We start from the raw sequence: 27,759 nt of genomic DNA, 5'->3' as shown, positions 1-27,759 counted from the left end.
AGGTAGCACCGAAGCCTGCTTGACACGTGTCTGCTGTGGATATCTGATTGGCTGCACACTGTCCACTTGTGTCAGTACAGTCGGCTGCGAGGAGAGAAAGAGAAACAGAGAGAGAGAGAGAGAAAGAGTGTGTGTGTGTGTGTGTGTCAGTCAGCATCTCTGCTGTAGTCTACCGCTCATGAGTATTCCAGCTGCAAACCACTGCAGTTTCTCAGCTCTGGAAAATCTGTCCCTCCCTTTGCATTCTGTCTCTCTCTTGTCCTCCTCCTCTCTTTAGCTCTGAGTCAGCAAATCTAAGCAGTTGGATCTGACAGTCAACACCAACCCCAGCTCAGCTTGTTTTTCCCCCCTGTAAGATATTTTGCTCTGAATCTTGTGTCCACTTGAGCATTTGGTTTGTCAGTCATTAGGAAACACCAAACCATGCAACCCAGCAACTGCACAAAAAACACTAATAAAGACCCCCTTGCTGGCAGTTCGTTCAAATTTTTTGAAGCGAAGGGACAATGTATGTTACTTTAAAATAAGGTTTAATGTTAAGGTTTGGTTAACAATGGATAACAGTAACAGCATTTATTAATTTAGGTTACTTATGTTAATGTATAAATATGCTATTGTTCTGTACACTACTGCAGTGGCCAAATACTGTATAGTAGTAGATTAAACCAAAATATGATTAAAATAAGAGGGAAGAACAATACACTAAACTTGTGTATGGTATTTATCTGACACAATTATTAGGCAAAACTACTGGTTTTATTTTACTATGCAAATTAAAATGCATAGAAAAACAGGAAAAACCATACATTGACAACCACATAATCAGTTATTATTTTTTCTTTGTTGCCTTCTATTTTGCATGTTCAAAATTTCTTTATATGACAGCCTGGCCCAAAAAAATAAAACATGTCTGCACATTTTGGCATGTTTTATTGCGTAATCACAAATAAAACAACTGAATCCACACATGATTATGCAATATACTTACAAAATCTCTACATTTTTTACAATATTTGAATAAAGGGTATCAATTTTCCTAGGCTGGTCATCCCTTTTGGCCACTACTGTAGATGTACTAATGTTAAAAATTAATTAGTAGCCTAAATTAACATTTTAATTTACACGCAACAACAGTTTTAATTATTATTTTGTGCATGAAAGCTTTAGCAATTCCATCACTGAATGCTAATGTATAGAACCTTATTGTAAAGTGTTAAGAAATATTGTGCATATAATATTACATTCCTATCATTCCTTTTCAAGACAGGGTTCCAAAACCTTTTGACCAATTAATTTCAATGTATTTTCAATACATTTTTCAGTCATATAGGATTACTAAGGATTTAATAATCATTTAATCGAGATTGCACGAAACAATTCCTAGCTGATAAAATATTTTAAAGCCAAGCAGAAAACAGCTGAACTAGACAAATGTCTTTGCACTACACAAATGTGCATGCCAATGGAAGATTGTATGCATTATTTTTCAAGACATGGAAATCACATTTCTGGATATTTCCATGAAAACCCTGATAATAAGATGCATTTTGTACTTAAAGTAAGATTTAAGAGAAATTTTGGCAACACTTTATTTGACAGTGTTCTAATTACATATGTTGCATGTACTTACTGTAGTCATAACAGTAATGTATACATAAAAACATGCAACTGACCCTAAACCAAACATGTACAGCTAGTTATTCCTGCACACAGAGTTATTTGGTATTTGGCGCCCCCACATGGATGCTAAAAAATGCCTTGAACAAAACTAGAACTGCATCATTAACATCGACACAGAAACTTTTTTATATCATGATACATTTTTTATTACTTCATAACAGTTAAAACTATTGCACTTTGACTTTGTAATGTGTGCTAGCACTATTGCAGATAGAAAGCATAAAAATGTCTTCTGTGTTACAGAAACATGTATAAGCCTGATAAGCATTTGACAGAGTCAGGACCGATCCCGTTATATACAGAAATGAGACCGTCCTACAAAGTGTGGTACTTCGATTTAATATTAACCCTGAAGTAGCCAATCAAAATCTTCCAATTCTGTTGAAGCGGAGTTGGAAGTAACCTGCAGGAAGGCAGCACTGATCCCAGCATCTCCTGTTTACTACTGAGGCCCCTCCCCTTCTGCATCAGACTCCTCCTCCTGCTGACCCCTCTTCTGTAATTACAGAGGCAGGAAAGAAATACAAGTGTAAAATCAGACACATTGGACATGATCACACAGTCTTCCCTCACAGCGACTGAAACTGTTTGATAATGGATTTGGTCTCACTAAACTCCTCCTTTTTTGATAGCCTGCTCTGCTCTGATTGGTCAGATGCCCTAGTTTGTTGTGATTGGTCGACCACTTACAGCACATGTGGCGAAATGTCCATTACCACATCTGAATTTCAGTTGTTACATTTGTTAAAAAACTACGTAGGTTCAAGAAAGAAGCAAGACTGGATATCCTGAGGACTCATTCAGGCAGTTCAGAATCGGTTCTTTCATTTTTTTACATGGACAACAATACTCCGATTTTAACCTGATTAAGACTAGCCTAACATGGCCATAGTCAATTCTAGTCAGAATATGAGTCTGAAACTGCTCCATTGGGCTGTGATTATGGGGCGTGTTTCAACCGAACCAGGAAAGACATCAATTGGTTAGACCAACAAACAACCAGAGCAACGAAGCGACGGCAACTGCACGTGTTGCCAAGTCCGCGTTTTTTTTTTTCACGGGTTGTTTTCTATGTTAGCGGATTGAAGCGACTATTATGTGATATATAGACCCATGAGTGCGAGTTTTAGCAGGCAACCTTGCCAAAATAACACACATTTTACCCCCCAAAAACCATTTTTTCCCCGGAGAACCCCCTGAGAAGCTATTGTTTAGGGCTAGTAGTTGGCGGGTTTTGTTGTAAAAACTTGGCAACCCTGTCTGCACATGCGCAGGAATAAACGATCTTTGCCGGTGTTGTAAAAAAATAAAAGAATTGAATGATACACAGAGTACTTACCCAACATGATCATCATTAATTTTGAAAGAAAATGTAAAGGTGAATGCATATACAAACAAGCTCTCCGTTCAAGATTTGAACAAATATAATCCAAGCCCCTTTGATGACGCGCATGATTACGTTACTGTTGATCATCTGTCCGTCATCGTCTAAAGCCCGCCCTGATGATTTCATTGGTCCGAACAGTTTCTGTTCGGAGATAATTACTTCTCTATGGAGCAAGGCCAGACCGAACTGCCCGACTTAAAAATGTTGTGGGCGGGGCTAAATTCGGCTGGCATCCAAGCTAGATTAAGACAATACTCTGATTCAAAAACTACTATGTACAGCGATGTAACAGCGATTTCTGGCTAAAATCAAACTCGAAGTAAACACTAATCGAATTAAAGGTGAACTATGTAGTATTTTTGCAGTAAAATATCCAAAAACCACTAGGCCGGTGTTATATATTTTGTTCAGTTGAGTACCTACAATATCCCAGAAGTTTCCAACTATTTGTAAATTGTGAGAAAATTGCTCTTTTAACTAAGGACAGGGACGTTTCAGCATTGCGTTTGAGGAAGTCGCCTGTCAATTGCGTCATATCTGCGTTACTCTCGGTTTCGGCTTTTATTTGGCAGGAGCGCTTTACTCTTAGCAGTGTGAACAAGTGAACGCACGGAGTAAAGTCATAACATCGTTTTGAACACACTTAAATGTATCTAATATGATAAACAGAGCGGCATTACCTCAAAATCATAACCGGAAGAGCGGATCTGTGCAGGCGCCCGGCGAATGTGTCCCGTCCCGTCATAATAAAAGTCCCGGTATTCGCGAGGCGGGTATTTATTTAACAATCGCTCCAGCAGCTGTGCTCAGGTCCATAACACTCGGTCCTGCTCTGCTTTAGACTACAGTAACGTTAATAACCGCATGCATGAACGTGATTTCTGCCCGAGTCCTATTTTTCACCGGCTGTGATGAGAAGACCACATCTCCCAAGATGCTGCGCTCACACTTTGCGTCATCAAACTACGATTTGTTTTGAATAGGCGCCCTCTAGTGGACGGAAAGCTGCATAGTGCACCTTTAAGACGTGGAGTATTCTTATTTTAGTCACATTATCGAAGTGCATTTTAGACATGTACACACCTTAAAGGGTTAGTTCACCCAAAACGAAAATTCTGTCATGAATTACTTACCCTAATGTCGTTCAACACCCATAAGACCTACGTTCATCTTTGGAACAAAAATGAAGATATTTTTGTTGAAATTCCATGGCTCAAAAAGGCCTTCATTGACACCAATGTAATTTCCTCTCTCAAGACCCATAAAGGCACTTAAAGGGATAGTGCACTTTAAAATAAAAATTCTGTCATCCTTTCCTCACCCTCAAGTTGTTTCAAACCTGTATGAATTTCTTTCTTCAGCTGATCACAAGGGAAGATATTTTGAAGAATGTCAGTAACCAAACAGTTAACTAGAGACATTGACTTCCATAGTATTTTTTTTTCCTACTATGGAGTTAATGGCTCCAGTTAACTGTTTGGTTACTTACATTCTTCAAAAAATCTTTTTAAGATCCCTTTAAGATGTCCCTTTAAGATGTCGTAAAAAATCCCTTTAAGATGTCATTAAAAGTCCATCTCACTCCAGTGGCTCTACAATTATTTTCTGAAGCGACGAGAATTAGTTTTTGTGCGATACATAAAATTCTGGAGGGAACGTCAGACTGCGTGGCATTCTATGATATGTAAAACGGGAACATGAACGGGATATTCTAAAAGCAACTCATGTAAACACCTTGATCAGAATGTTGTCTTATTCAGAAAAAGATCAATAATTAGATTATTGCTGTCCATGTAAATGTAGTCAATAACTCTTCTAAAGAAATAAATGACACACTCTATGAAAGGAAATATTAGAAAAAGCATAATATGGGCACTTTAAGTTTTCACTTTAAGAGTCACTTTGGTAACTGAATATGGTTGATAATCTTTTTCATAACAGAAGTATGTGTGAATATATCTAAACTTAGTATTCTAAAACTGACAGCATTCTGCTGCATAAATGAAGCCAGTGTGATATTTCCCTCTTTTTCTACAGAGGTCCTTGTTTTTTTCCCCTTATCTCACTCACCAGCTTAAGAAAGTCAATGAGTTTATAGGCATCTTCCCCTGTGGTCAGGTCCAGGAAGTCTCGAGGGATTCTGTAGGACAGACATGGGCTGGGCTGCACCGTGACCTCACTGGTGGTGTATCGAAATGCAGGTCCGTCCTAATAACATATGGTATGCATGCCATATATGCTGCACATTAGCCTTTTCAAATACTGGCAGTGAAATACATTTCAAAGGGTCTAATGTAAAATTTGGGCAATTTTTAAGTATAAACTACCTGCTGCGTTGCGTCCTCTTGAGTCTGATTGGCTGAGAGATTTTGGCCAGATGTTAGCTCCTCCCATGTGAAAAGCAAAGAGTCTGTGACATCACCAAATGGGTTGAAGTCAATCAGCCACACACGTCCCTTTAGAAAAACAAACTTTTTAAATGAATGCGCTTATTTAAGGTTTGTGAAGTCTAGTAAATACACTGAGCTGAATCATTAAAGAGGCCATATTATGCCCTTTTACAAAGTCTTTTGGGGGTCTACTAAAATAGGTTTTCATGCTTGAATGTAGAAAAAACATTATTTTCACACATTTAACATTACTGCACATTTACGTGTCTGTCAGTAACACTGTTGAGTTTCTGTCTCTGTGAAGCCCCTCCTTCTGAAAACCACAATGTACTCTGATTGGTCAGCTGTGCCAGTGTGTTGTAATTGGGTAAGAGCGTGTTTGGGAAATGTAATTTCCATTACCATAACTGAGAGTTTCAACACACTAACATTGTAACTCAATCATGCCCCATCCCCTCTATTTTATCTATGGCTCATTTAAATGAATTCCATCGGCAGGATTACTACTGGCTTGCATTGGAATTAAATTTAAAACCAAATTGTTTTAATTCTGAAAATAAATTGTTTCACTGTATTGATAAATGCTGAAGAACACTAAACCTTGGAGTAAAATAATTGATATACAGTAATTTACACTTTAATTACATTTTAAATGTAAAAATTGAATTCATAAAAACCTTACTGAGCTGTCTCTGTAAACATCCAGGACAACTGGAAAAAAAAAAGATTATTGTTAATGAAAATATGTAACGTTTTAGAAAAATAAGACAAATATTTTCTCCTCCACATTGATACACTTACAGTCCTCATCTGGAAACTGGTATTGGATGTAGTCTCTAAAGAATCCTAGTATAGATGAGGAGATGCTGGCCTCTTGTTTGGCGATGTGGTGGTAATGTTGTGTGTAATCTCTCTGACAGATCGCTAAAAAACAAACATGATGTCAATATGAATGTTATCACATGCGAAAATACGTTCAATTAAAATTACATTTAAAATAGAATATTCACATATTAGTTCAAAATACATAATGTTCATACCAATTAGTTTATTCTCTTTCACAAAGCAGCGGAATTCTCCTCCTGGAATGAGTTCGCTCCATTTTCTCAAAACCAACTGTAAAAAAGTGTCCCACAGAAATAATTAAGGGTTATTCATCAGGTTTCATATAATATAATATAATATAATATAATATAATATAATATAATATAATATAATATAATATAATATAATATAATATAATATAATATAAAAAAGTTTGGGGTTGGTAAGATTAATGTTTTTGATGAAGTCGCTTATGTATTTATTTGAAGAAAAAAGTAAAAACAGTAACATTGTGAAATATTATTAAACATTTAATGTTATACAATTAATATTTTAATATAAATTAAAATTAAATTTATTTCTGTGATTTATAGCTGATTTTTCAGCATCATTACTCCAGTCTTCAGTGTCACATGATCCTTCAGAAATCATTCAAATATGATGATATTCTGCTCAAGAAACATTTATTATTATCAATAATATTGACAATTTTTGTGCTCCCTAATATTTGTGTATAAACCATGATCATTTTATTTCAGGACTATTTGATAAATAGACATTTTAAAAGAACAGTATTTGTTTGAAACATAAATATTTATTAACATTATGAATATCTTTACTGTCACTTTTTATCAATTTAACATTTCCCTGCTGAGGCATTGATTTCTATAGAACTTACTGACCCCAAACTTTTAAATGATAATATTTATTAAAAATATTAGGGTTGTCAAACAATTCATCGTATCCAAAATAAAAGTTAGTGTTTACATAATATATGTGCGTGTACTGTGTATATTTATTATGTACATTTGAATACACACACATTCATGTATATATCTAAAAATATTTAAATTTATATACTGTATATATTTATATTATATATAAAGATGCTATATGTAAACAAGACATTTTTCTTAAATACACATGTATGAGTGTGTGTGTGTGTGTGTGTGTGTGTATGTGTGTATGTATATATATATATATATATATATATATATATATATATATATATATATATATATATATATATATATATATATATATAATTTTACACACTACACACACACACACATACTCTGTAAGCACAAACGTCTTTTGGATGAAATTAATCGTTTGACAGCACAATATAATATAATATAATATAATATAATATAATATAATATAATATAATATAATATAATATAGGAGTGCTATGGGTGAAAAAAGTTGCTTTGTTTTTTTCTTGTACCTCATAGTTTATGATTGGGTCTGGAGAATCATCACTACAATGGAGGAATCTACCAAAGAAGGCATACAATTATTATTTCAAACAGCTTTCCAGCTTTCTTGAATTTCTTGAGAAGATAAATCAAATAGCATGAAGCGTGATGGGAACCGTGAATATCAGCCTTTCTGAATCTGTGCGAGACACTTACGGCTGTGTGAGGTCATGTGTGATGAAATCTGAACTTTTGAAGAGGAGAAAGATGTCGCTTAGACTCTGACACTGCAAGGAACTGTTCAGGGCAATCCAGTTAGCATCCTGAGAGGAAGACAAAAAGATGAAGGGCATTGTGAGTATTATACATTCATGTGTATGGAATGTAATTGGGAGTAAAATTCTCTCACCCGAGGGGCACTCCAGTTCAGTTTTGGGAAGACACATCCGCCCAGAACATTTATTGCCTCCTGTACCTTTACATTGAACTCTGGGAATTCTGGGGCCTGTGGTAGATGCACAACATTTAGGACCTGCACAAATATATCAGATCAGCTACACTTTGATTGGCTGAGAGGAATGAGACACACCGTAACTGTTGTTGTAGTTTCATCATCAGTCCACTGGAAAACAAAAGCACGAGATCATGAACTGGTTGAGTTGTACAAGAGATATCTAAAGTGTACTTGTATTTCACAAAGCCATGCACATACCTGAATGTCCTCCTCATCTGAGTCACTGTTGTTGGCCTGTGCTTGCAAATTGTTGTTCTCACTAAAAAGAGAGACAACAAGACATCCTATAACCAGGGGCCTATTGCACAAAACTAGGATAAGGGATTAAGCCAGGATATCTTTGTGATCCTGGCTAAATGTATACACTAATATACAGTTATTGTTATCATTCTTGGTGTGAGTGTGCCTTTAGGGTATGTTTACAAGAGAGCGGTGTACTATATTTTGCATACAGATGACAAGATCACCAAGATATCCCGGCTTAATCCCTTGTCCTAGTTTTGTGCAATAGGCCCAAGGCAAGAACAGAAACTGTAGCAATTGTTTGTTCAATACCAAGCCGTTGCCCAAATCTCACCTGCCAGAAACCACAAGTGTCCCGTCATCTAGTAAGTAATCGATTACATTTTGAGGTATAGGTAGTACCAAGCTAGAAAAGAAAAAATAATAATCATTAAATATTTTATTTACAACAGCACATTCACAAAAAACATTAGTATATAAACTCAGAGCTCTATCATTATTTTAAAGGAAGTGTGTGTAAGATTGTGGCCAAAACGGGTACTGCAATCACTTTTAAATGACTGTAGAGCGGTGTATCCCCTCTCCCCCTCCCCCTGACTCGAGGTTGCCAGATAGGCTGCAGGATCCAGCAGGAACGTTTGTAGCTGCAGCTGTGGTAACTAGAGCAGATCTGGCAACCCGGACGCCGAAACACTACTGACTTTATGATTGGTAGATAGGTGGAGGGTGGCGCTTCAGGCCAAAACACATGTCAACATCAACATCAGTTGAGGGCTGAAACAACAACTTTTAAATGACAATATGCTGACCGGATAAATGACAATATTTTAAATGACAATATCCTGACTACTGTTGTCAGTGATATAAGTATTTGAAATTCAAATTTATGGTACTTATCCAAAACATGACAGTACTAATATGCATATCCAAAAATATAATCCAGAAATATCGTTCAAAAACATGGTAGCACCATCTTAAATGCATCCATGGCTGCATTACCATAATTTGCTATGGTACTTTTTACTACAACGCACGATGTTTCGACCCTTTCTGAGTTTCCCCCTTGAGCGCCGACCGTTATATATTATCACCACACTGTGCAAAAAAACTCTCTTACCTCTTAATAGTGTGTTTCTTGAATAAAGGGTACCAAACAGAAAACTGACAGTTTACAATCTGCTCCTTCTTCATGCTGCCTGAAACTACACTGGTAATCTGCGCAACCGCAAAAACATTCCGGTGAAACGATAGTAATAGTAACTACAGTTCCGAATTATAACTGTGCTTTGTTTTGAAAATATTCCAAGTTTTTAATACGCTAAGGGACGTTGTATGTTCAAATATAACTGTTCTTCTTGAATATTAGCGACCAGGTTAACAATATATGTATAAAACGAGAATGCAATGTTGCAATGATGCAATGTGAAATATACAAGAGGAGGAACTGTTTTAGCTGCACACAAGTAGGCAGATGTTCATTGAACACGTGACTACATGAAAGCAAACTAACTAAACAACATTTCTTTCTCGGGCTAGATCACTCTGATCTATTTGACACACTCTCGGATTTGTCTGGTACGTACTCCGCGAATTCAAAACGAGAGACAGATCTCTCGTTACCTTTTTTTGCGTATTTTCTAGTTAAAATAGACTATTGTCATCATGACAACATCATGCGCCCTGTAACTTAATTTCTGTTGCACGTGCAGTTACTGTAGCTGGTCCAGTGTTCAGAAAGACATCACTGATCGCCTGCACAAGATGAGCTCTCCAAAGAAAGCCGCTACTGAACCTCATGTAATCAACGAGGAGGTAAGAGCCTTGTCTTAAACGCATAGTAAAATACAGTTACGTTTTTTCATCATGTAAACACACATATTGTTACAAAGGGATCTTAACATTAAAATATGTGCTCTTGTTAGCTGATAGCAGCTGGAAATTGGGTGAAGCTTGAGAAGACCACATATGTTGATCCCTCTGGAAGCACCAGGTATTGATCTGTGACTATGTTAATGATGTGTGACCTCTGGACTGAGCGGAGTGGACATGATAATGCTCTCACTGATTACTCCCAGTCAGATAGGCTAGTACAGTAGGTAGTTGGATAGATACATAATTGGAATAATTTGGTTTATTGTTTAATTCTGTCAAACAGCCTAATTTATATGTCTTAATAATTTCTAGATATACAGACAGGCATCTATCTATCTATCTATCTATCTATCTATCTATCTATCTATCTATCTATCTATCTATCTATCTATCTATCTATCTATCTATCTAGATGGATGAATGATAGTCATAAACATTAGACAGATGGATACACAACCAAACATCAATTTACAGATAGATATACTTACATATGGATAGACTGACAAATGCATCAATTTAAAGAGAGAGACGGACAGATAGATAGATGAATGGATGGATAGACTGACAACGGCATCAATTTATGAAGGGATAGATAGATAGATAGATAGATAGATAGATAGATAGATAGATAGATAGATAGATAGATAGATAGATAGATAGATATGGGTGGACAGACGGACAAAAAAACAGCAATTTATGGACGGACAGATGGCAGCCATGGATGGACGGACAGACAGCAGCAATAGACGGACTGACGGACAGACAGACAGACTGGCAAACAGCCATCTATTTAAAGATGTATGGATGGACAGAGAATTTTAGACACTTAACTGGAATATATTTTGTGGAACCTTGTCCCTTCAGAACATGGGAAACCGTAAAGAGAACAACGCGAGTAGCCGGCAGTACAGCTGATGGTGTGTGTGCTTCCAAATACTCTCACACTCTTTCATTTGGAACTTTGTTCATGCTTTAATGCTATATACATATTATAAGGTGTGGGAATCATAGCCCTTCTGAAGCGGACCCTACATAAAGACTGTGTGGTCATGGTGAAGCAGTTTCGACCACCCTTGGGATGCAACGTACTGGAGTTTCCTGCAGGTCTGATGATGCCAGTCTGCTTTAGGTTTGTACAACATATAATAGTCTATATACAATAAAATAACCATTGATTATTCTCTCTGCATGAATATTTCAGGTCTGATAGATGACAATGAGAGTCCTGAAGTGGCTGCTTTGAGAGAACTAAAGGAGGAAACGGGTTACAAAGGGGAGGTCGTGGGCATCACCCCAGGTACAACCGCTTGTAATATGTGTGAATACTTAATAAAATGTTTATAACTCACATATTTTAATATCTCATCCAATTTTCTGTCTTTTAGTCACATGTTTAGACCCAGGCTTGTCTAACTGCACCACACAGATCGTGATGGTCCATATTAATGGAGACGACATTGCAAATATAAACCCCACTCAGCAGCTGGGTGAGTGAAGGTTATTTCCTATTATTGTGTAAAATGTGTTTTGTTTTTTAAATGAATGCAGAACAATTCATGCTCTATCTTTTGTCTCCATTGTGATTGTCTAGGTGATGGAGGTATGTATTTGTTTTCCAGTAAAAATAAGTCATCATTATTGATAATGTCTTGATTTGTGTTTTTTCTGAAAATGTATTTTGTCTCTCAGAATTTGTGGAGGTTGTTCTTCTACCTTTGGATGAATTTCAACAAAAAATTGACGGTGAGTGATTCATAAATCTTCAGTTTATAATCATATCCATTGTTTATAAATAACTATTGCTAAATAAAAAATTTGTACTGACACTGACAATCAGAATTTGCAATAATTCAGATTTTTTTGATGTTTTTGAAAGAAGTATTTATGCTCCATAAGAATACAGTAAAACAGTAATGTTGTGAGATATTACAATTCAAAATAACTTTTCTATTTAAATATATTTTATATTTAGATTCATTTACTGTCTTTAGTGTCACATGATCCTTCAGAAATCATTCTAATATGCTGATTTTCTTTTATTATTTCTATTAATACCAGTGTTAAAAATATTTGTGCTGCTTAATATTATTATAGTAATACACTACCATTTATAAAGGTAAGAGTAAGTTTTTTTCTTTTTTTTTTCTTTAAAGAAGAAAGAATCGTTTTATTCATCAAGGATACATTAAATTGATCAAAAGTGACAGTGAAGACATTTATAAAGTTACATTTCTATTTCTTTTGCACTTTCTATTAATCAAAGAATCCTGAAAAAATGAATCACGGTCACTTTAATCACTTAAAATATTAAGAAGCAAAAAATGGGGGGGGGGGGGGGTTGACATCAATAATAACAAAATGTTTCTTAAACAGCAAATCAGCAAATGAGTGATTTCTGAAGTATCATGTGATACTGACATCACAGGAATAAATTACATTTTAAAATATATTCAAATAGAAAACGTTAATGTTCCAATGTCATATTACTGTTTTACTGTATTTTTGATTAAATAAATTCAGCCTAGGTATAATAAGGAGAATAATATAGGAGAATAAGAAAATATAAGAAAAATGCTTGTACATGTACTACACTTTTATTGTTCTTTTTTATAGAGTTATTACAAAAAGAGAACATCATCGTGGACTCCAAGGTGTATATCTATGCTATGGGGATGTCCCAGGCCTTCTTTAAACCCAGAGAGTTGCCTGTGCTGAAGCAGTGAAATCAACTAGTACTGACCATGGCCTTAGAGTTTTACCACGGTTGCCTGAACATTCCTGATCAACTAGCATTACTTTACTTAATTAACAAGTATTCACTGGTTTACAATTCAAGATTAATTAGGTTATTACATAGGATTTAACTGACCAAATTGAATTAAAAGTTCTGTCAGCTAGATCTGTGGGGGTTTTTTTTAGGTTATTGGAATAAATCCCATAAAACTGACCTAAAAAGTGTGTTTTTCATGTACTGTAGATCTGCATTCAAGTTCAGAAGCGAATTGTTATGTATTGTGTATCCAACTGTCTATATATGCAGTGCTCTACATGGCTAACTATTCATTTTTATCTAATAAAGTTGACTGTTTAGATGTGGCATCTTTTTTGTTTCTAATGTGTCTAATTTGTTATTAGTTCTTATCATTATTTATATATATCAATCAGTTTAAGGTATTTTAAGTCGAAATTTTACCTTTATAAGCAAAATTGAAATATTTGCCAAGAACAGACCAGACAATTATTTCGGCTGGAACGCATTGTTTTTTTCGCTTGACCTGGAAATGTAAACGCTACACTAAACGTACTTATATTGCATTTATTATTAGTTACAAAAACGTAGTATTACTGTGATGTTTTTGTACAGCTGAATTTTTTGTTATGAACAGGCACGAAGTTCTGCAGTTCTGCCGGAAAGTGACGTTGTTCCGGGGTCCTGAATATTAAACATTTTTCGCGCCAACATTGAAACAACAGCAGTCTTCTGTTCCAGCAGGGAGTTGTTAAATAGCTTTCATTTAAACATAAAGCAAGGGAAGGCAATCAAAATCAAAATGACAGGTATGTCCGGCAGCATATTAGTACAAATGTTAGACCAGTTTATTACTTGTTTGATTAAATCCTACTTAAATTAAATGAGAAATGATCTCTTACTTCCCGGTTCCCGTAATTTCTTGAGCGGTTTTCACTAAATATATGTTATGATATTAGTATGTTATAATATAATAGCTAAATTTGTTTAATTATGATTTCGTTTGTAAGTAAGCACTTTTGTATGCTGTTGTTGCTCTTTTGACATACAGTTTTGGCCATAGTATCATAAAACGTACTTTTATATGCCGTATTTTAAGAGTATTACACATGACAGTAATATTATAATAATCTGTTCTTTAATCAGTGTGTAATACCCTGTTCTAAATAGTGTGTGTGTGTGTGTGTGTGTGTGTGTGTGTGTGTGTGTGTGTGTGTGTGTGTGTGTGTGTGATCCTTATAACATGTTATATATGTAATATATTTTTACTAAATGTATCATATTATAAAGTACATGTATTTTAATTTTTTTTATTTAACTGCTATATTTAATGAACGAGCAATATACTATACAATGTAACTATGTTGCATGTGTCTGACATTAGAGGAGGAGAATCTGGACATGTTGCTGTCTCTATTTGCGGAGAGTGAGAGCCAGAATCTTGAGACTCCCGCTGCTGGAGAGGGCACTGACAATCTGGACGACCTCTTCGATGAGGATGATGATGGTCACCAATATATTGAGCCAGAGGAGGAAGGGGAAGAAGAAGTGGCACCTGGGAAATCCAGCTCTGCTGAAGGCGGCAGTGACTTGAATAAGTCAAAGGAAGACCTGGAGGGTAATGATGTAGTTATTCTGGGCATGTTTAGATATGCACAGTTTAATCATGAAGGGCCCTATCATACACCGGCGCAATGCAAGTTTTTTTTGTGCTACTTTCAGCCTGACATTGTTCATCTTCACGTCCAGTTTGTTGTTTAAATAGAAAATGCACTCGCACCTATCTGTTTCCCCATGGGCCTATTGGTCTGAAAACGAGGCTCATTGTTGGCGCTTTGCTATTTTAAGGCAACTGAAAACTAGTATTTTTGTGTTATTTAAAGGGCATGTTACTAATATGCACCAACAGGTGGGTGCACAACGTGCATACACTGTTTATTACGCACACACAGGGACATGTAGCAGCACAGAAATATTTAGTGGGAGATGAGACTATGATTGGTTTATTGCACATAATGAACCGTGTGCCTGGCACTCCAACCATTTTTTTCATTGATAAACTAGCAAAAATGGATTGGGACGCGCTCTAAGTGCACCTGCGCCATGGCCTCGGATCATTAAAATAGGGCCCAGGCTGTTGTGTGGTGGTGATGACTATATTTGTCTTCCAGCCGAACTGAAATTAATGCAGCAGAAGATGCAAAAGCTACAGCAGCAGCTGGAGGCCTCACAGAAACCCACACAGCCTGAAAGCAAACCTTCCGTCCAGAGACAGACGAGCACCAAACCCTTAACGCCACTTCAGGGGGGTTTGAAAACTCCTCCACCAACACGACAGGGCAGCGATGCCTCTCCTCCATCAGGTGCAACACTAAAACAGAAAAATAAGCAGAGGTCGGCCCACCAACCCAAAGCAGGTGACACATTATTTAAATGCTTTAAATATTTGAATATCATATATGCTTTAAATCAAACTTTTTTGTGTGTAAATTAGTATCCTCAGAAAGGCAGACTACCATTGGCCAGAGTATGAAGAACTGCCAATCTCAGCCAATGATAGACCGCATGTTGAAGTCACCGCCCCCTCTCAAGTCTCCTCCCACTGTGCGTCAGGCCACACCTCGTCCATCTGTCAATCAAGAGGTCACTGTGGAGAAATTCTCAGGTCTCAGACTTCGGTCAGTGGCGTGTTGAAATTATTAAAACTGTCCTATTATGTTTTTGTTTTTTTTACACTTTCTTTATTGTGTAATGTTGTTTGAGCATGAAAAATGTCTACAAAGTTACAAAACACAATTAATTCAAAGGGTGTTATTTTCAGTGTGCACTGTTTCTGAACTCCCTGAAATGCCTCCATTGTAGTTTTCTTCTGGGAATGAATGTCACAATATTCCTCAATATAATAATCTTCACTAAATGCATATGCAAAAAAGTATGAGGCCTAGTTAAATTGCTTTTAGTAGTGTGTTGAAACTCCAAGAGATGCTCAAAGCGGTTTGACACACAAGAACACACACAGGTCCAGCCGACCAATTAGATTGCATTATGCTTTTTTGAAGGAGGGGCTTCATAGACAGAAACTAAACCATGTTACTGACAGACAGGGGAGATAAGTGTTGCAACAATATCAAATAAATAAAAAAAACATTCAAGCATGAAAACCTTTTCCAGTACACTCCAAAAACATAATCAAGCCTTTGAAAAAAGGGCTTTAAATGGCCTCTTTAATTTAGCTTTCTTTGGTTTCAATACATAGAATATTAATTACCAAAAATGGTTATTTATTGATGTTATCCTCATTAAATTAACTTGATAACATCTTACCATCTTATATGCATTTCAGGTTTTCTCTTTATTATTAAAAGCACAATGTTTTTGTTTTTCTGTAGGAAACCACGTCTGTCTTCCATAGACATTGAGCAAAAAATGGCCACCCGCAAACTGATCAAACTCTCTCAGCTGCCCGATCGATTGGCCAGGGACAATTTAGAGGACAGCGATTGGGTCACTTTTGCAGTGGTGATAAATAAGATTACCCCACAGAGCAAAAACAATGTAAGAGTTGTCTCAAGGCGTTTCTAAGATCTGAACTCATGTATATGGATTACATATTGCATGTTTGATTGTACACTTGTATGTTTTGTAGGGGAAAACCTTCAGCATCTGGAAGCTGAATGACCTTCATAATCTGGAAGTGAATGTGTCACTCTTCCTGTTTGGGTCTGTTCACACGGATCTGTGGAAGACTGACACTGGGACAGTGATTGGCATCCTTAATCCAAACCCAATGAAGAACAAAGAGGGTTCCAATGAGGTTTGTGAAGATAAAGCCCTCAATATCATATATTTTAAAAACCATCAAACATTATTTTTGTATAAACATACATTATGTGAATTCACAAGGTGACTCTTTGCATCTTTAAATGGGCATCTTTTTTGTTTTTTGTGTGAACAGTTTGCAAAGAAACCTAAAAAATTAGACCTTCCCCAACTAGGTTGTCTACGAAAGCCTGTAGTGAAGGGCTCAGAGTGTTTTTTGCCAATCAAAAGACTGTCATTGGAAAATCAAAAATATGTGGAGTTTATACGCATTTCCGAGAGCCTCTCTTCCATTCTGACACATGAAACAAATGTTTATCCAATGGGATAATGTATAACAGGATATTGCCGAAAGAGCCATTCTGTTCTGTAATCATGTCAGCGTGTCATGCAAAGAAAATATAATTTGTCAAACTATAGTCTTACTTTAATGGAATCAATTTCTTCTTTTAGAAAAAAAAATATCTTAAGGAACTTATTAAAAATGTTTTTAAGCTGTAATTTAAGTGAAGTAAAATGACTAAAGCTGAAACTAAATAAATAAACTAAAATACCTTATTAAATAAAGCTAAATATAAAAAAGGAGTACACAAAATTAATACTTCAGTTTAAATGAAAGTATAAAAATAAATACTCAAATATACATAATACTATACTATATAACACGTTACCTAAATATTATAATAACACTTTTATACATAACCCCTTTTTATTATGTAAAAAAAGTCAGATTCTGGAAGTAAAATATTGCAAACAATGTTTCATGTTAATTTTAATGAGTCGTGGTATGTGTTGCTCTCTCCAGCTCAGCCTGACAGTGGACCATCCACAAAAGGTCCTTATAATGGGAGAAGCCATGGACTTCGGCACCTGCAAGGCAAAAAAAAAGAACGGGGACACTTGCACTCAGCTAGTCAACTTGGCAAGTCTCCATGTTGGGACATCAACCTTTTCTGAAATATTTCATGATCAACCAATTCATTACTCCTGTTTGCTTTAACAGTACGAATGCCAGTACTGCCAGTACCACGTTAAAGCCCAGTACAAGAAAATGAGCTCCAAGAGGGCGGAGCTTCAGTCCAGCTTCACAGGCTCCGCTCCTGGCAAAGGAAAGGGGCGGGGAAGTTTGAAGGAGCGCCTGTGCCAATCTAACTTTCACTACGGGGGCATGTCCTCACTCGCATGTGCACCCTCAACGTGAGTTTACTGCCTCTTTTTATGACTGTCACCTTCTTTCTAAATCCTCACTAACCATACAATTATCATATAAATCTTTTAATTTGACAGGTCTGGTCCACAGCCAAAGAAACAACCCACTATGCTGTCTATTTTGGCTTCCATCCCAACTAAGAAACTTGGTAAACTTTCTGTTTAGTACACCTTTTTTTCTTCTTCTCAAAATGGCTGTTTTGTGCTTGTTTATGATATCTAATCAAGTGTTTTTCCGGTAGCTCTGAATTCGGGCGAGGTGTCGGGCTGTTCAGATGACTTCAAGGGCCTGATGTCTATGCCGACGCCTGGAGCACTTAATATAAAGAGACATTTAGGAAAGGCCAAGAGTACAGGTAATTTAAAGGGATAGTTCATCCAAAATTAAACTTCTATTAGCATTTATTAACTCTCATGTCATTCTAAATCTCTAACGTGAGCAGACTAAAATGACTTGTTTGTGCATATTCAAACCACACGACTTAATGGTCAATATACCATATTTTACATCAATCGCTGTTGGTTTTCATTAGTTTGAAGCAATTTAAGAGCTACTAGTTGACTATTAAGAATAATTCTGAATGTTCTCTGATGCTGCAGTACTGTTTTGGGCCAGCAGATGTCTGTTGAATGCCACCCCACAATTGGGATGCAATGAAACAAAACAAACGCCAGCAGATTTGTCAATGTGATACCATGCAAAAAAATGTATCTCTCTAATCTATCTATTTTTTTTTTATTTGCCTGTTTTAGCGGCGACTGGATCTTCAGTTGAATCTATATCTGCATCTGACCTTCTCAAACAGCAGAAAGAACAGCACCAGCAGAGAATGCTTGCTCGAAAGAAAAAGGCAGAAGAGATTCAAAAGAGGTGAGATGTTTTTTTTTAATAACTGTTGCTTGAACTACTCATTGCATTTGTTTTGCATTCCATTTGAAATCTGATACATTTAGTGTTTCCATATTGAGTTTTTGGAGTGGTTGTGTTCTTAATCAAGACCCTTAAACTGTCCTTATAGCGAATGTACTATAGTTTTTTTTTTTCCCTCTACCCAGGGTCCTGGGTCAGAATAGTGGGAGTCCTGTTGCTCCCTCCCGGCCTAGTGTAAGCAGGGGTCCCCTGCTCTCCCCAAAAGCAGCCTCGGAGGTTTCAAAAGTGTCGTCTGGCCCTGTGTCCCGTCTCTCAGGTCCTCCTGTTCCAACACTGGGCCGTGGCTTTTCAGAAGGAGAGGACATTCTTTTTGATCTGTCTCCACCTTCATCAAAAAACGTCTCAGTCACAAAGGTACTGGCCTGGGAAAGTGCGCCATCATTTGTTAAAGGATTTTTTAATTACCAGAATGTTGTCTGTCTTTTTCTTCTATCTGGTATTAAAGTGCTGTTAAATGCAAAAACCAGAAGAGCATCATTTTCATGTTGAGTTGAATTTGATACAAATACAAAAATATATATTATTGCAAGGAAGGTGAGATTTATGATCTTTAAGATGTATTTACATTAGCATAATAAACCATTCTTAATAGTTAAATAACTAAAGGTATTTTAAATTAGTGGTAATTAGTTTAAAATTAATTAACAATAATAATTTTTAATGGTTGATAAACTTTATAATGTATTACATTAGTAATAGCTAATAATAATATATTATTAATAAAAAGGAAAAAATATTTGTACTTTAAAAAAATAAATAATTCAATTGGTTATATCTTTACCTGCTATTTACATGTAAAAACGTATACAGCATTCAAGTGTTGCAATACCATGAATAAAATCTAGAAAAGCTGAAATATATATATATATATTTTAAAAAGCAAAGGTTCTGTTATTTCTTTTGATATATTGTATGGTCAGATATTCATACAACAAAGTTTTGTGAAAATGCTGGTGACGGCTGGCAACTTTTTGTAAAAGCACAGTGAAGTAGTTAATTGAATTATAAATAAATGTTTTAAAATGGAACATTAAAATGCATTTATTTTTATTTGTTGATTTATAAGTTTAAAAGAGTATGCTCTAATGCATCTTTATTTTTTTATTAAAAACAAAAGCTGAAATAAAATAATCACATTAATCTTATGATTTCCATCCTCAAAGCAGTAATTCTCTTACATTTAAGTTACATTTTTACTCTCCTAAATTTTCCACGGACTGTCAACATCCCCCTTGCAGCTCCCTTTGGGTCGCTGGATTGAAAACTCTTGATGCTTTCAGGATGATTTTCCATCTGCTTTAAATTAGTTTAGAATAGCTGTTTTTGTTTATTGTTGTTTATTAGTTGGCGGCAGTGAGGAAACTCCAAGCCAAAGGTTCAGTCATTGTTAAAGACGACCCAAATGCTGTAAAACGCAAGCGAGCCAAGAGCGATGAGATCGTGGATCGAGTAGAGCGCAATCTCTCCACACCTAAAGGTACACACATTCATGAGTTTTATGATTGACTGTTTGCTTTTCTCTAAGCCACTTATTCTTCTATAAATCTATCTGCAGTAACAGATGAGAATTTCATTGGTGAGGAGGAGGAGCCAGCTCAGAAAAAGAGGCGGGAACAGCTGGAGTACATCCAATCGGAGGAGTTTCAGCGTATCCTCAACGCTAAGTCTTCAAATTCGTGGATGATGGGAGAGGTGTGTATCTTGGCCGAACAGCAGCGTGTGTGTTGATATCATAATAGGTGGGCGGAGCTTGCGGTTGATTTGAAAGCAGGATATGGCACAGCAAGTGTTCAGCGTGATCTGGCTTTATTTGCTTTGGATGCTGTAGAGATTTTTTTTTTCACCACATGTGATATGAAATGATTGTTCAAGTCATATCCCGGTGGAATTTTCATGCATGTCTGACTAAATGTTATACGTCTAGATTGAGGAGCAGGCCATGCAGGAATATTTTGAGCCGCTGGTGCAAAAAGAGAAGATGGAGGAGAAGATGAAGAGCATCAGGGAGATGAAGTGTCGGGCTGTCACCTGCAAAACCGTAAGTCAACAAACTTGAAACTAAACTGACATAGCATCAGTCCTATATGTGGAGTAAGCCATACATTACGTAACTCTGTTTTTCCAGTGAAAAAATAGGGTTAAAAAAAGCACTGGGTGGATTTTAAATTTCAAGTGGTCCGCTTGAAAATCCCAGTGGAATAGCACGTTTATTAATGTGTCTCATTCAGGTCCTTCTAAAAAAAGTGATTTCTCCTGCATCATTAGTAGCAAATTGTTTTTTATTCACAGCAAATCTTAATGACGAACCAATTTTGTTACATAAATGTTGTTCAAGAGGAACCAAAGGCAAACCAAACCTCTTTAAGATGCTAGTTACACAATTATGTAGTTTGGGACTGATTACGCTTGTAAATCACAGATCATTTATGCAGTTAAGTTCATGAGCCCTTCTCTCTCGCAGTGTAAATACACCCACTTTAAACCCGCGGACCGCTGCGTGGAAGAGAAGCATGATTACCAGTGGCACGACGCAGTCAAGCGCTTCTTCAAATGCCCCTGCGGACAGAGAAAGATCTGCCTGGCACGGATGCCACACGGAGCCTGCAGGTGGGTGACACAGCAGGTCTTTCAGAATTCATGGCTGTCATTTTATAGTAGACATCTGATAAGATACTGACATTTTAATACTTAATTGTTAGTTGATAAGTTGCTGTAATAACTTAAATTGCACTTTTCCATTTTAGCCATTGTGGCCTCTTCAAGTGGGAGAGAGACTGCATGTTAAAGGTACAGTTTCAATTCTTTACTACAGCTATTATTATTATTTAAAAAAAAAACAGGTCAGTTTTTTCTTTTTTTTTGAGATGTATACATCATATGAAAGCTGAATACATAAGGTTTGTTAGGTGGGACACTATTTGGCCAAGATACAACTTGGCAATCCATATTACTATTAAAGGGTTCACCCAAAAATGAAAATTAGACATCTTTCTGCTTACCCCCAGTGTAGGTATAAACATCTAATTTTCATTTTTGGGTGAACTAACCTTTTAAAGGAAGTGTATGTAACGATTGTGGCAAATTGGTACTGCAATCACTTTTAAATGACTGTCGAGCGGTGTATCCCCCTCCCCCTGACTCGAGGTTGCCAGATAGGCTGCTGGAACGTTTGTAGCTGCAGCTGTGGTAACTAGAGCAGATCTGGCAACCCAGATGCCGAAACACTACTGACTTTATGATTGGTAGATAGGTGGAGGGTGGAGCTTCAGGCCAAAACACAACATGTCAACATCAACATCAGTTGAGGGCTGCAACAACAACTTTTAAATGACAATATCCTGGCCAGACTACTGTTGTCAGTGATATAAGTATTTGAAATGAACATGATTTCTTAATGTCTAGTGACATATCAGGGACATTTTATGATTAATTGAAATACATTTCTTACTTAGAATTCCTTTAATAATGCATTTATGAACATTTACAAAATATTTTCATGGAACCTTTACTTAACCCTCGGATGCTCCTTGTTTCCTGTTTACACGCTGGGTATTTGGGTTCAATATTATAGCTCTTTTCATATTTATTTTTTATTTTTTGCGCGGCATTCACGCTGAAAACCAGTGCTTACATTCAGTGTTTTTGCCACTCAGTGGGCGCAACCACAGTCGCTGTGGCCGACCGACGTCACGTGACAGTAGTGTCAAGTGCATACCCTCTATATATAAATAATTACAATTGGGTTGCATTTTTCATTGGTACTTCAGCAATTTAATTATAGAAGTGTGTAACTCGCTCTGTATTTCACTTCCACAGGAGAAAAAGGGACCCAAAATCGGAGGGGAGCTACTGTTGCCACGCGGAGAGGAACAGCCCAAATTCCTCAGCAGTTTAAAGTAGAGTCAGCTGTCCCGTGTGCGGCCTGAGCCCAGTCTCCATCCAGCCTCATCTGAAGAGTCTAAACACACAGATGAGGAGCCGTGGATCATGTCTTCATACACGGAAAGTGCGACTGTTGTGATTTTTAGTAGTGCTTGTGTCTGTTGTCTATATATTTGTTATTTTAAGATAAGCTGTCAAACTTTTTTAAGTGTAAATATGTACTATTATTTTAATTTTGAACTTTTATATAAACTGTGCCAAGTGGCGCACCTGAATTAAATGATACTAAGTGAACTTGTGATCGTTCTCATGTTGATTTGACCAGAGGGGATGACACACATGCTAAATCTTGTTCGTCTCACAGCATGCAGTGATATTTTAAAGCTTTATTACCCCTCTGTGCTTTTCCTTAAGCGGTAGGAGTGGCAGTAAGTCAGGTGCGTGTGAGATTTGGGTAATGGCACAGAGGCTCGGCAAGGTCGATAAATCTTTCTTTCTACTTTCCTTTTCCCTCTTTATCCCGTCTGTCTAAACTCTCAGCACAGGAATGTCACTCCATTGCCAGCAAATACTGCCTTGGAATTATTATTCCATCTGTAGATGCAGTTTTTTAACTTATATTATTACTTTTTTACTTAACTATATATATTACCATATTTATGACATTAAGACAATTGTAATAAAGACAAAACTCCTTTTTTACGTTTTACTTTTATTGGTTTTACTTTCCTTTTTTTTTATCCTTCTGGTTGTTGCATTTTATATCAAATCCTCACTAATGTGGAAGATGAAAAGGAAAAAGGGAGGTCAGATGATTGCTGAATGTAATTAATGAAGAAGGAAATAAGCAGTTTTTCTTAACAACAATCTAATCATGAATACTTAAGAAGCCCAGTAAAGAATATTTTAGATTCAAAATAAGGGATAACACACACAAACAAACAACACCTTCCATACACACAAATTATACATTAATTATACAGAGCCCCTTGCACGACACTGGAAAAATATGGGATGGGAGAAGAAAATTGAATACATTTTATAATGTTATTTCAATAAAAATTTTGCATTGCCCCGAGAATCTTTGGAAGAGAACGCAAAAGCATTAACATTATCAACTTTTGTGTTCCCCCAGGAAACTTCGCGTTCACTCGCAAAATGTCTGCTTTCGCTCTGATTTTTCCTTAAAAACTGCCTTCACTCTCAAAGAACTAAACAGTTTAAGCGAACGCAAACATTTGTGAACGTATGCAAAGAGCATTGGGGGAATGCAAAAATTTTTCAAGCGAATGTAAAGTTTATTGGGACAATTTTGTGAGCAAACTCAACGTTTCCCTGGTGAACGCAAACGGACACGTCTCTCTGAGGAATGCTTAACATTTGCAAGATAACGCAAAAGGCATAATATTTCCTCCCATCTCGTATTTTTTTCCCTCCCATCTCATTGTTAAGGAGCTCTGTAGAATTAAGAGGTTTGAATCTATAAGTGCTTATGTTTTGAATAATAGTTACATAATGTCCTAAAAGTATCCCTCAACCGAAGATCCGCTTTCGAGGCACTGCATGTGCTCAGCGCGGGCGGTGGTGAGGGTATCGTGGGTATTGGCCATCGTAGTGGAATTCTCTCCACTGTTCGTTCTTCTCTCTGGTCCTCTCATTCTGTTCTGTTGATGCAAAGACACTGCAGCTAGAACTGGATTCTGAGACCATTTCACAAAGACATTCTATATTATAACTAAAAAAAGGTAACAACCGAATAAAAAAGTCTAAAATGGAGATTTGGCAGTAACATTGATTACTGCCAAGATTTTGGCCATGGATGGGTGATTATCCATTGTGATCATCGGCCATGATTATTATCCAAAATAAATGTAAAATATTCACATTTATGTAGAAACAATAACTGTGATATTGGGTGAGTCTCAATCTGTTCCCTAGTTCAGTAGTCAGGGCACTGATCAGGGAGTCAGCCCATTGACTTATGTCCTGATCAGTGCCCTGACTACTGAACTAGGGAACAGATTGAGACGCAGGCATTGTTTGGAACTAGGGTTTCCATGGAATTCATAACTGAAATCACTAATCTGTTCTCAATCTGTGTTCTTGGAACTTTTACATTTTCAATTTAGATGTTGTCTACTGTGCCAAATTTCACTTCCAAATCAGTGCAGGAATCTAGTGTCACCAATCCAGGGTTCTGGATTATAATTGTGGTGTCTGAGAGGCTCAGAGCCACTGCTGTCATCAGGCTCTTATTAGTCCTGCAGGCCTGTCTGCTATCTTTATCCCGTGTAGGTTTTGCACAGCGTGTTTCTCTTCTCTGGCAGCCAAGATAATCAAACAGGGATATCAGTCTCACCGTCGCGCTCCTCCTCTAAATAGTTCTCGTATTCGTTGCTTTGTTCCTCATAGTGCTCCCTCCTTCGCTCGTTCGCTGCTATCTTCATCCTTTGCTCCGCTAAAAGTGAGTGAAAAGACACATTTCAGCACTGAAATCAGGTACATTCCAACATTTGGTAGTGCGTGAGCGGTTAAGCATCTATCCTTGCAAACCTGCAAAAACACATTTTTTCCTGCTCTCTAGAGACGTCTCAGAATACTTAAAACTCTAGACTGTTCAACATAAACAGGTTTAAGGGCAACACGCACATTCCCATAAACCAGCAGTTCACAGATATTAGCAAATTGGGTGCCAACAATAATGAAGGTTTCGCTCTCGTTCTCCATCGGTGAGGGAGGTTAGTTTAGCTCATGTCTGCACATTCCACTTTCGGGCCCCAACTGCTTTAACTCCTCCAACCTGCAGTGTCTGCTCCTGCACCATCACACACACACACACGCACTGCTGACAACTTGAAATACACTTCAGTAAAACTTTTCCATGCCTTTATTGCTGTAGTCGTAGGCTGGCAGGTTAAGGGACGGCCTGATGGCGTTTGGGCGAGTGTCAGTATGTGTGTGTGGGAGGGAGAGAGAGAGAGAGAGTGCGAACAGCTCCATATTGTCCAGTTGGTCCTTCTAGTCCAGTGCTTCTCAAAGTTTTTAACTCGAGGCTGCTAATTGTCCAAGATATTTTTATTTTTGCTTTCTTTGATAAAGTAATTTAGATATTTCATTTTACTTTACTCGTTACTTTAAAAAGTAATCCGATTACTTAGCTCAAGTTCTTTTGTAATGCATTACCCCAACAGTGGTGTTATTCTTATTGGTCCTTTAATCTGCATAGCTAATTAAGTAGACTTGAGTACAGAATAGACTATGAGGAATGGAAAAAGTTAGTAATAAATGTTAAATGTACGGTTCTGGTTGGTTTTTATCCATGTTGTTATCTATTATGTTAAGCTGTGGTGTTTTATTTGAAATCACCAGCATAGTGTTTAAAGTGTATAAAGGTTCCAAAATTGAGTTTTTGCAGTCATGCCATAGAAGCCATTTAGGGAACCATTTTTGGTTCCCTAAAGAAACGTTCAGTGAACCTTTTTTTCTTAGTGTGAAGAATCATTTTTTTTTATTTTTTATCTAAAGCATTTTTCACTATAAAGATCATTTGTGCAATGGAAAGACTCCATGGTTATTAAAGGTTCCTCATGGATCTATAGATGCACGCCAGTAAAGAACCTGCACTTACCATAAGACTCCTCATAAGTTCTTGGGGATCTGCGGCCGCGGCGTTTGAAGAAGTTTGAGGCATCAGATGCTGGCATGAAAACTCGTTTAGATGCGCCTGCAAAAGTAATGAAGTAAGAGAAGAGAGCTTTTTTTTTTAAGGTTGTGTTTATGGGATAGAATATACAGTTTGCACTGTATAAAATGTTTATCTATAGAAAGTACACAGTGTGTGTGTGTGTGTGTGTGTGTGTGTGTGTGTGTGTGTGTGTGTGTGTGTGTGTGTGTGTGGAGATCACCTTGAGCTTTACTGTCTTTTCCATCTTTAACGGCTGCACTTTCAACCCCTGCCAGCACTAAAGAGGGAGCGAGAGAGTTTTCTTTTCACCGTTTTTCTGATCAGGTCATTAAGAAAAATGAAATAATTTTGATAACTTTTCCTCCAATGTGTTTTACAAGAAATTAAAGCTGTCTTTGAATACACTAACAAAAATAACTTGCTAATAAAATATTTTATAATGGCCTTTATGGCATTTTGTACATTTTATTCTAAATAACCTAAACCTAAAAACAATTGTATATGAATATATTAATAATTTAGTACCTTGGTATATAGAAAAGCACCATGAGACAGTATCTAAAATCTTCACTTTACCATAGTACTATTGTAAAAGTAGGATTGTGAAGAAATATTTCACATTATCCATTTTATATATATAATAAACTTGTTAATGATCTAAATGAGGACTTACATGCTACTCTCTTACACTAAGCCTACCCCTACCCTAAAATTGAATGGGGTTACTCACCAATTAAAATGAGGACAGTGGACAGCAGGGTGAGCAGGACAGTATGATTCCAGGCCATCCTTAAAAAGATGAGCGTGTCCTACTCTGATATCAGAACCACAGCAGAGAGTCCTGAGACCTGAGAGAGAGCATGTGTATTTAAAAGAAAGAGAAAAGAGGGAAGGCCAGGCGAGGAAAGGAGGGGGAGCTGGAATTTCATTTGCCCTGAGGAACGCAGGAGGGGCGAGAGGGGGAGACACGGACCCCAGAGCACACCCACTGATCAGACCCTATGTGTGCGTAAGAGCCCCATCATCCTTTACTACTGCTGGCCAAACTTCTAGATCTGGCAGATTTACAGTTTAGCATCAGGTTTCCTTTCTAATGAAACGAATGAACAACAGATCAAGTGTATGTGATGGATTTCTCAAGCAGCTTCTCATCAG

The 27,759-nt window shown here is 36.9% G+C and overlaps 4 protein-coding genes across 4 annotated transcripts; 2 read left to right on the top strand and 2 right to left on the bottom strand.

Annotated features, from left to right (window-relative positions):
- Positions 1 to 915: 915 nt before the first annotated feature.
- Positions 916 to 9,715, bottom strand: cdc123 (cell division cycle 123 homolog (S. cerevisiae)). Its single transcript, XM_067427016.1, has 13 exons — positions 9,575 to 9,715; positions 8,792 to 8,863; positions 8,413 to 8,473; positions 8,290 to 8,322; positions 8,110 to 8,205; positions 7,917 to 8,023; positions 7,730 to 7,778; positions 6,498 to 6,573; positions 6,259 to 6,381; positions 6,140 to 6,168; positions 5,395 to 5,523; positions 5,138 to 5,275; positions 916 to 2,176 (listed from the first exon to the last, which is right to left on the bottom strand). Exons 1-13 carry the CDS (start codon positions 9,646 to 9,648, stop codon positions 2,123 to 2,125), a joined length of 1,041 nt encoding a protein of 346 aa, XP_067283117.1. The 5' UTR covers positions 9,649 to 9,715; the 3' UTR covers positions 916 to 2,122.
- Positions 9,716 to 9,904: 189 nt separating this feature from the next.
- Positions 9,905 to 13,419, top strand: nudt5 (nudix (nucleoside diphosphate linked moiety X)-type motif 5). The gene is made up of 10 exons (XM_067427166.1): positions 9,905 to 10,032; positions 10,167 to 10,269; positions 10,380 to 10,447; positions 11,194 to 11,246; positions 11,326 to 11,433; positions 11,531 to 11,626; positions 11,715 to 11,816; positions 11,921 to 11,929; positions 12,019 to 12,072; positions 12,943 to 13,419. Exons 2-10 carry the CDS (start codon positions 10,219 to 10,221, stop codon positions 13,050 to 13,052), a joined length of 651 nt encoding a protein of 216 aa, XP_067283267.1. The 5' UTR covers positions 9,905 to 10,032; positions 10,167 to 10,218; the 3' UTR covers positions 13,053 to 13,419.
- A 330-nt stretch (positions 13,420 to 13,749) lies between these two features.
- mcm10 (minichromosome maintenance 10 replication initiation factor) lies at positions 13,750 to 23,213 on the top strand. The gene is made up of 18 exons (XM_067427194.1): positions 13,750 to 13,887; positions 14,463 to 14,696; positions 15,250 to 15,495; positions 15,573 to 15,756; positions 16,468 to 16,633; positions 16,725 to 16,892; positions 17,703 to 17,819; positions 17,901 to 18,094; positions 18,185 to 18,255; positions 18,349 to 18,462; positions 18,860 to 18,977; positions 19,163 to 19,391; positions 20,382 to 20,514; positions 20,593 to 20,729; positions 20,962 to 21,075; positions 21,499 to 21,644; positions 21,782 to 21,824; positions 22,854 to 23,213. The coding sequence occupies exons 1-18, from the start codon at positions 13,881 to 13,883 to the stop codon at positions 22,935 to 22,937; spliced, it is 2,505 nt and encodes an 834-aa protein (XP_067283295.1). The 5' UTR covers positions 13,750 to 13,880; the 3' UTR covers positions 22,938 to 23,213.
- Positions 23,214 to 23,614: 401 nt separating this feature from the next.
- ucmaa (upper zone of growth plate and cartilage matrix associated a) lies at positions 23,615 to 27,475 on the bottom strand. Its single transcript, XM_067427534.1, has 5 exons — positions 27,335 to 27,475; positions 26,825 to 26,881; positions 26,548 to 26,643; positions 25,279 to 25,377; positions 23,615 to 24,583 (listed from the first exon to the last, which is right to left on the bottom strand). The coding sequence occupies exons 1-5, from the start codon at positions 27,390 to 27,392 to the stop codon at positions 24,489 to 24,491; spliced, it is 405 nt and encodes a 134-aa protein (XP_067283635.1). The 5' UTR covers positions 27,393 to 27,475; the 3' UTR covers positions 23,615 to 24,488.
- Positions 27,476 to 27,759: the final 284 nt, after the last annotated feature.

This window comes from Pseudorasbora parva, chromosome 20, assembly GCF_024679245.1.
Source record: "Pseudorasbora parva isolate DD20220531a chromosome 20, ASM2467924v1, whole genome shotgun sequence".
NCBI lineage: Eukaryota > Metazoa > Chordata > Actinopteri > Cypriniformes > Gobionidae > Pseudorasbora > Pseudorasbora parva.
Note: the sequence above shows the minus strand (reverse complement) of the source record. Positions and strands in the feature narration are given on the sequence as shown.

Excerpts from the sequence above, each read along its gene's own strand:
- cdc123 (XM_067427016.1), bottom strand. The coding sequence starts at position 9,648 with ATGAAGAAGGAGCAGATTGTAAACTGTCAGTTTTCTGTTTGGTACCCT. Across the intron at positions 6,574-7,729 it reads ACCCAATCATAAACTATGAG|TTGGTTTTGAGAAAATGGAG; the intron begins GTACAAGAAAAA and ends ACTTTTTTACAG. Across the intron at positions 6,382-6,497 it reads GAAAGAGAATAAACTAATTG|CGATCTGTCAGAGAGATTAC; the intron begins GTATGAACATTA and ends TTTGTTTTTTAG.
- nudt5 (XM_067427166.1), top strand. The coding sequence starts at position 10,219 with ATGAGCTCTCCAAAGAAAGCCGCTACTGAACCTCATGTAATCAACGAG. Across the intron at positions 10,270-10,379 it reads CTCATGTAATCAACGAGGAG|CTGATAGCAGCTGGAAATTG; the intron begins GTAAGAGCCTTG and ends TGCTCTTGTTAG. Across the intron at positions 12,073-12,942 it reads ATTTCAACAAAAAATTGACG|AGTTATTACAAAAAGAGAAC; the intron begins GTGAGTGATTCA and ends TCTTTTTTATAG.
- mcm10 (XM_067427194.1), top strand. Across the intron at positions 16,634-16,724 it reads CCCCACAGAGCAAAAACAAT|GGGAAAACCTTCAGCATCTG; the intron begins GTAAGAGTTGTC and ends TATGTTTTGTAG. Across the intron at positions 16,893-17,702 it reads ACAAAGAGGGTTCCAATGAG|CTCAGCCTGACAGTGGACCA; the intron begins GTTTGTGAAGAT and ends TGCTCTCTCCAG.
- ucmaa (XM_067427534.1), bottom strand. The coding sequence starts at position 27,392 with ATGGCCTGGAATCATACTGTCCTGCTCACCCTGCTGTCCACTGTCCTC. Across the intron at positions 26,882-27,334 it reads CACTGTCCTCATTTTAATTG|TGCTGGCAGGGGTTGAAAGT; the intron begins GTGAGTAACCCC and ends CTCCCTCTTTAG. Across the intron at positions 24,584-25,278 it reads TTTAGAGGAGGAGCGCGACG|AACAGAATGAGAGGACCAGA; the intron begins GTGAGACTGATA and ends TTGCATCAACAG.